Source organism: Bidens hawaiensis, unplaced genomic scaffold, assembly GCF_021521415.1.
Source record: "Bidens hawaiensis isolate Kalapana, Puna unplaced genomic scaffold, B.hawaiensis_p1.1 tig00022579_1, whole genome shotgun sequence".
In the NCBI taxonomy this organism is placed as follows: domain Eukaryota; kingdom Viridiplantae; phylum Streptophyta; class Magnoliopsida; order Asterales; family Asteraceae; genus Bidens; species Bidens hawaiensis.
Genome location: NW_027493524.1, coordinates 20,138 through 28,781, shown reverse-complemented (window position 1 = coordinate 28,781; position 8,644 = coordinate 20,138). Strand labels below are relative to the sequence as shown.

General features: G+C 33.0%; 1 protein-coding gene across 1 annotated transcript; it reads left to right on the top strand.

Annotated features, from left to right (window-relative positions):
* Positions 1-252: 252 nt before the first annotated feature.
* On the top strand, positions 253-5,191 carry LOC143565899 (dolichol kinase EVAN-like; the record flags this gene model as incomplete). The annotated part of the gene is made up of 13 exons (XM_077052733.1): positions 253-397; positions 484-690; positions 801-905; positions 1,047-1,117; positions 1,193-1,273; positions 1,363-1,577; positions 2,180-2,369; positions 3,068-3,133; positions 3,229-3,317; positions 3,404-3,518; positions 4,301-4,352; positions 4,431-4,531; positions 4,981-5,191. Coding segments are annotated over 13 exons (1,551 nt in total), but the record flags the coding sequence as incomplete, so codon positions are not given.
* Between the last annotated feature and the right edge of the window lie 3,453 nt (positions 5,192-8,644).

Here is an 8,644-nt window from a genome sequence, read left to right as displayed (position 1 = left end):
TAAAACCGGTATATTAGAAAAACTCACCGGTTTGATGTTCTAGCAAACCAGCCAAATATACTAGGCTCAAAATACCTGCCTGCTGTGCGAAATCCCGTTTAACCATTTGAACATGCCGTTTCATACCGTTTTTGAAACATTGCTAAAAACTCACCAAAAAGTTGATTTGGTGGAGAAAATGTTGCTATCAGTTTTGCATTTGCGTAATTTGTAAAATTTATTTAAACTCATGAACTCATCCTATCATCCTAATTTGTAAATTGTTATCTGGTTTGTGATATTAGGCCAGGTGCTTCATCAGGGATTCTGTTGGGGGCAGTTACTCTTCCTGGTCTTGCCGTTTCAAGGCTGATTCAGTTATCAAGAGCTTTATCCGTTAATGAAGTAGAGGTTAAAGGTACATAGCTTTTAAAGTAAATTCATTAAGTTACTTGTTATAATCAATAACTGGAACACGCGATTGAACATATTTTATTTACGCAGATGTTGAATTTATACGGTTGCAATATTGGGCCACTTCTGCTAGTTGCTTATGTGTGCTGGTTTTCCTGTGCTACATTTTTAAACATGGATCCAACAAGACAAAATCAGTCTCTTTTAATAGCGGATGGAACACAAAGTTCATTATTAGTTCCATAATCGTGTTTGCAGTGTTATGCTGTCTATCTTTTGCTGCGAAGTCGTCTAGTGGTGCGTTTGTTTAATAAACTTACTCTCAAGATCCCGTCTTATGTAACTTTTGTATCAAACGGTGACATAATCATGGCTTTTATTACACAATTGAACCACAAAACTTGCAGGATCTTGCATGGCGTTGACCTTGTTTTGGATTGTTTGTCACGGATTGGCTGCTGTGAAATTCATTCAGCACGTGCTCCACACGTTTCCAGCATGTGCTTCATTCGGTTAGTTCATGTTTCTTATTCTTCTTCTTCTTATTATTATTATTATTGTAATTGTTATTGTTATTGTTGTTGTTGTTATTATTCAAGGTTATCTTTTTCCTTAGTTAACTTTGTTGTTTACACCATTGTTAAAACGTTTAGGTGAAGCACTTTTGGTTACAGCTGGATTTGTTGTTTATTTTGGAGACATGCTTGCAGTCACAATAGCAAAGGTTCCATTTATTCACCAACCCTATTATTCATTTTCTTTACAGTGAAAAGCAAGTAATATCTTATTGTTTAAACAGATTAGCAAGCATGTTGTATCATATGGGCTAAGTTCTATCACGTATGGTGTGAAAAGAAGTGAAATAAGCACTATTATTAAGGTTTACATTTCTTCAAATCTGTTTTCAAAATTTTTAATAATTTAATTGGAAATACGTTATCATGTTTTCGTATGTTTTCTTATATGCAGGGAATGCTTCTTGGCCTTCTTCTTTCTCCAATATTATTCAAATTCATCCTTAAAAAGTTGAATTTTTATATGGTCCCACCGAACTCTGAAGTTGGAGGACATCACGAGTATAAACGGGCTATAATATTTTACGGGCCTCTTGCGTTTATTTTGTTAGCAGTTGTTCCATTATGGATGCAATTTGTTCAAGATTTCCCTGTTCATCCCTTTTTATGGTACTGCTCGGCTCTATATCTTATTTTCACCTAGGACTGTAAACAAATGGAGCATGTTCGTGTTTGTTTGTTTAACTTTAACCAAACAAACGAACACACATGATCATTTAAACAAAGAGGGTTTTCTTGTTTCTGTTCGTTTGTTAAGAAAATGATCATGTTTGTGTTTGTTTATGTTTGTTCATTGACAGTATAAATGAACATTTCATGAATGAAAACAAACAAACATAACTGAACATTATATGAATGAACATAACTGAGCTAAAGTTACTAAAACCGGACTAAGTTCTAATGGGCCTAAAAATTTTAAATGAATATATTAACGAAAGCAAACGAACGAACTTTGTAAATTGAGTAGCATGAATGAACGTAAATGAACGAAATTGAATGAATGAACATAAGCATATGTTCGTGGACATAAATGAACGAACAAGACATCTGTTCACGTTCGTTTACCTAAATGAACAAAAAATATTGTTCATGTGCGTTCATTTATTAATAAATGAACTGTCCGCTGAACGTTTGGTTCCTTTACAGGACCAATTTCACCTCAAACTACTATTATTTAATATTTTATGGTTATAACTATTTTCTGTTTTCAGGGTGGTAGAGTTTGTTTTCTCTGAACCACACAAAAGGCTATCTTTATGTGTATATTGGGTGGCCGTTATATGTGTATCGGTGTTGAGATTTTACAACATATCCAAGAACAGTAAGATTGAGAGAATTCTTCTCAGAAAATATTATCATCTGGTGGCGGTTTTAATGTTTGTGCTTGCACTTATTTTCCAGGTGATACGGAATTTTATGTTAAGATTAACTCACACCTTTTGTAGAGATGGCAAAATGGGTAATTTGTAATTTGGAACGAAAGAGCTATATAAACAGGTGGAGTGTTGATATATGATTATGAAAGTTAGATATCATTTTAAGAATAATTTTGGTTTTGAATGTGATTTTGGTGGTTTTATATTTAGATATCATTCCAAAAGTTATATAGTTTCAAGAGTAATTGTAATTTTCGAGTAGGAGTGTAAACGAGCCGAGCCTGATCTCGCATAGGCTAGATCTCGGTTCGTTTAACTTTTGTTTCAAGCTCTTTCTTAAAGTTCGAGCTCGGCCTGTATAGGCTTGCGAATCAGTTCAGGCCCAGGCTCATTAACAAGCTTATTGTTAGGCTCGAGCTCGTTTAAGCTTGGCTCAATTTGAGTTTTTAACGAGCCGGACTCAAGTAGCTCACGAGTGTCTTGGCTTGTTTACACCTCTATATTTAAACAATGATTTGTGGTTTATGGATTAAAGTTACACTTTTTAGCTAGTTATTAGTTTGACCTGTTTGACCAGTTACATATGTAACAGAACCCAAATCGAGTCACTTGAAAGTAAACGGGTCGAAAGTGCCACCTCTACCCCTCCCTGTTGACTGTACCTTGTTGAATTGACTTTTTAGCTAATGCAGTCAAACCTCTTTTTTTCTGTTTTGTATTCAGCCATCATTTCTGAACTTGGCTTTCGGCGCAGCTTTGGGAGTTTTCTTGATTCTAGAAATCATTCGAGTAATTTCCTCTTGAAACCCGCCTTTTAATGTTTATTTTAAAAGAAAGTTCAAATTGTTTTTTTCTTTTCAAGATAATTAAATTGTTATAGGCAGGTATGGAGAATTTGGCCTCTGGGATCAATTATACATCAGTTTATGAATGCATTCACCGATCATCGCGACTCTGACCTTCTTATAGTCAGGTATTTATATTATTTCCATTATTTCATAAAACACAAGTTTAATATCAAGAATATTTATAACATAATATTTATCTTCTTTTATGCAGCCATTTTTCACTTCTTTTAGGATGCGCGTTGCCTATTTGGATGTCTTCCGGATACAATGATCGGCCTTTAGCTCCTTTTGCTGGAATTCTGAGCCTTGGAATCGGAGATACCATGGTACGATTGTACGAATACAAATTTTATTTTGGTAAAATACATTTTTCCTTTTTGTATGTGGTAACTTGCAGATTATGTCCTATAACTTCAATAGTTAACAAAAATGTTCCTGAAGTTCGTATGTTGTCACACTTTTTGTGGCTTCCACTAAATGGTGTTAAGTTTTCTGTTAATTCTTTTTTTATGAAATGATCATTTTGCCCTTACAGCTAAAGACAAAATTTGTAATTAAGTAATTTCACAATTCTTTTATATTTTTTTTTTCTTTTATTCTTTTTAACTGTTCACTTTTTTTGTTTTTTTTAAATAACTATTTTGCCCTTACAAGTTACAACTAAAGGACAAAATTGTAATTTTGACAATTATATTCTTTTCTATATTTTCATTTTATATATTTTATTTTTTTTCATTAAATCTATTTATTTATAAAATAAAAGTGATAAGGCTTATAAAATAAAAGGAAATAATATATTTGTGAAACCTACACATTTTGTCCTTTAGATCTGAGGGCAAAATGGCCATTTTTAAAAAGCTAAAATCTTTTAGGGGAAAGGAGGAAAAGTGTGTCTATATACAAACTTCAGGGACGTTTTTTTGTACTTATTGGAGGTAGAGACTTAGAGGTCACATTTTGCCAGTTACCACATACATAAAGGATGAAATCTGTAATTTACCCTTTTACTTTTATTTACCCTTTTACTTTTATTTTGTTTTCTATGTAATTTTATTTTATTTATATAACTATATGCCATTTTTGTAAGGATAGTTTATATGTTTTATAGGCATCTATGGTTGGATACAAGTATGGTGTTCTTCGGTGGAGTAAAACAGGCAGTGAGTTAACTTATTTAAGCTTGTAAAATTAACAGTTCGTTAATTTTCGATTATATATTTATTTTATTTTATTTGCAGAAAAAACCATTGAAGGCACCGCTGCTGGAATCACATCCCTTCTAGCTGCTTGCTCAGCCCTGCTTCCACTTTTAGCTGCCACGGGACCCATGTTCACTCAGGTCTGTTATCTTTATATCTATTTATATCTATCATGTGTAGAGGTTGAAAATGGGCGGGTTGGTAACAGGTCATATGGGTTTGAGCCTAAAAGATATTTTTTTAATAGGGGCGTGCATGAAACCGGAAAAACATAACCGAAATAATTGAACCCAAACAAAAACTAATGGTTTGGTTATATGCTGTCGTAAAATCTGAGCATTCGGTTCGGTTCAGCATGCAATTAAAGTCCGGAAAACCGAACCGAATTGATGGAATTTCATTTTTAGATTTGAAGTTTTATTTTATAAGAATTAAATAAATATTGTAGCCCAAATATTTGATCCCAAATGTATACATGCATTAAAATTCACTTCGCCCAAGTTTCATACCATGTGGCCACCTGTTTGACCCGTTTCCTTTCTAGTGAATTTTGACCCTGAAGTGGTTTCTAAATTTTTGAGTGGTGCAGCACTGGTGGTCTCTTTTGTTGGCGGTGACGGTGAGCGGTTTGCTGGAGGCGTACACTGCACAGCTTGATAATGCCTTCATACCCCTTGTGTTCTACAGCCTTCTATGCCTGTAAATGCTAAATATTAACAAGTAAAAATAATAATATTTAGGAAAATAGATGTATACCTTTTTGTAATGATAGATTTTGGATGATATAAGTGTTAACTTCACTCGTTTGCGATACAATAGACAAAAGGTGACTAGTGGAACAAATTGGGTACCTAGGGTTGACATTTATAAATATTTGAACATAAATTTAGAAAGGTTTAATTATGCTTTTGCCATCATAATACCCAAGTTGGTAAATTTTATTAAGAATTGGGTTATGATATTTAATCAATTTTTATGAGTTTGGTCCGTTCAAGAAAGTCAAATGGGCGTAAAAAGTTAAAAAAAATGGTTTAAGCGAGTGGTTTGTTTTTAGTCGTGTCCGAACCCGGGTTTTATGACGGTTTCTGCCCATACATGGTAAAAAATGATATTCTTAATATTCTTAATATGACTTGAGTTTATGTTTCAAAAAGGTTCCATGGAGAAAATATCCAACTTTTGCCAAAAGAAACATAAGCGAGTTGAGTTCGTTTACGGTCGGACGAATACCGCTGACAAATATTTTTAATATGGTCCTAAATGAACTAAACTTAAATATACTAACCCGAGGAGTGAACACAAGACAAAAAGATATAACTATGAACTTGGGTTGGTTTGACCTTTTGAAGTCAAACTTATGTTAAACAGCAAAGAGAGCTCAAGAATAAGGAATTTTCGTAATTGTGGATGTAGCAAAGTGAAAGGCAAATATATGAAGCTCAATTTATAGAAGAAATAGCTCAGGAGAAATTGATCAGGGATGTTTCAACTTGGTTAAATTAGTCAAAGAAGTTAATAAAATTTAAAATTCTTAAAAATTTTGAATGGAATCATAAATTTGAAGTTATAACTTAGAGGTATGATTAAGAGATGTTAATAAAGTTATAACCAAGATAATCAAAGCAGAAAACAAATTAATATGCTCATGAATTGGCTTGAATGCTCAATTTTAAACAAAAACTCGTTACAACAACTCTGGTCCCGTAGCACAATCGGAACATGACCAAATTTTGATTTCTTTTACAGTTTTGGCCATTGGACTTTGTTTTTGAATTTTGATGCAATAATGGTTCGAAATACATAAAATTCAACTTGTAAACAATTACATAACATATATAAAATCGAACTAAATGTCCCAACAAATTAAGGCATGAATGAGGAATAAATAACACAATTTCTAAAAATAAAAAGGTGACGCATTAGGCTAGAATCTAGCTAGATTGGTCTATGAGCAAACCACCTCTTAGAGCATCCCCAACGGGCTACTCCTCCCGAGGTCCGAATGTCGTGGCCAGGCAACGGACAGGGGAATCACGAACTTCACTGTTGTGGCCGTCAAGTTCGGTGAAGCAGTCCACGACTACAAACGGCTCTGCGGACGAAGATATGGGGCCCATTCTATATCCCATTAAATAAAATAGAAGTAAAAAAGAGGAAGGAACGATGAAGCAGCAAGAGGTGACGACGATCTTTAAAGCTCACAGGTATAAGTATATAACCCAATTACGAACCCTAATTTTTTAGGGCAAAATTGGAGAATGAAATTCAAAGATCTTCAATTAAGAACAAATGTGTTTCAAGAATTCAAAGACGACGTTGTTGTTGAACATCAAATAATGGAGGAGATCTGGATTGGATTGAAGAGGCGCTGGTGATGGTGAACATTGACTCTTTGCTAAGACTTTTATTTAATTTTTTTCTATTATTATTCCTTCATTTTCGGCAGAGGTAAATATAATTATATAAACCCAACATTTCCATTAATAAGCATAAATAATTAATATATATTAATATTATAAAAATAATTTATTTAATATAAATTAATTAGAAAATTAGGTGATGATGTGGCAGTTTGTAGAAGTTTGTTGTTGTGGAATAAATTGGGGTTTTTGGGAAAATTTTGAAATCTGATGTGGAGGCTGATGTAGCGGTTTGGAAATGTTTGTTGTTGTAGATGCTCTTAGCTATCTCGAAGCATTCTGTTGGTTTGTACTCTTGAGCTGTGTGACCAGCTCCCTGCATAGATCACAACAAAATATTATATATTAATGTCTCTATTATTAATTACTAGTATAATTAATTTTATAAACAGTAAGTATAGATACATACCTTTACAGTAGCAAATACCAAAGTATAGTTATCACGGGTAGAGGTGGTCAAAAAAACCGGTTACGGAACCGGTTTGGCCGGTTTAACCGAAAACCGGTTTTTTAAAAACCGGTTTTTTTAAAAACCGGTTTGACCGGTTTACGTAACCGGTTTACGTATCGGTTATAAGTTTTGGACCCAAAACCGGTTTTATAACCGGTTATAAAAAAAACCGGTTTTTTTTAATAACCGGTTATTAAAAAACCGGTTAACCGGTTTTTAAAATAACCGGTTATTACCGTTATAAAAAAAAACCGGTTAACCGGTTTTTTAATAACCGGTTAACCGGTTTAACCGGTTTTCGAACGTTACCAAACGGCCTTATAGCCGTTTTTTTGTGTTTTTGACCGTTTTTTAGCCGTTTTTTTTTGGTTTTTTTACCATTTTACCCCCACAAACATCTATATATAGTTTAGGTTGGGTATTGGTTAGATCACACTTGATTATACAACTCCAAAAGCTCTAAACGTTTATTTCATACGCGATTATACAACTCCAAACGCTCTTTTTAATGTAAACAACGAAAGTTATGTGTTTTTAATCTTCCAAGCAAAGAATGCTAACAACGAAACCCTAAACCCTAAAGCAAAAAAAAAAAAAAAAAAAAAAAAAACCGGTTAACCGGTTAGACCGGTTTTTAAAAACCGGTTATAAAAAAACCGGTTTAATAACCGGTTCTAACCGGTTTCTAAACCGGTCCAAACCGGTTTGGCCGGTTTGAGTTTTCAGCAATAATAACCGGTTAATAACCGGTCCGGTTATTAACCGAACCGGTTTTTTTCTGGATAAAAAAAACCGGTCCGGTTAAAAACCGAACCGGTTTTTTCAAAAAAACCGATTTGTGCACCTCTAATCACGGGCATAGGTGGTTTTGTATCCTCCAATTTGACTGTTGACTTGGTATGCCTCCCAGTTACTATCTGTGATGCTCAAATTCAGTGAATCTAAGGTAAAAAATGATTGAAATGTTTATATATACCAAAGTAAAACGTGTCTATATATTTTAAACTAGTTTTTATTCCCATGATAGTCGTTTTATATTATTTGTTTTTAATATTTATTTATTTTTTATATTGTATGAAAGTTAATAATATACTTATGGTTTGATATTAAATTGTTTCACAAATAAATTAGTTGTTATAACCCGGTTTAAAAGCTATATGAGTTTGATGAGACCAAAAACCTGTTTATTTTTTTTACTATAAAATTGATTTTTTAGTTATAAATAACATATATCTTTTTTTAAATAAATCAGATATTAATTTTTAGTATATTCTTACTTTATAGAATTTTTATCAAATATTTGGTGAGATTAGTTTTTAATTTAATGAGATGTTATAACCCGTTTAAAAATATTTGGGTTTAATAAGACCCATACCCGTGAA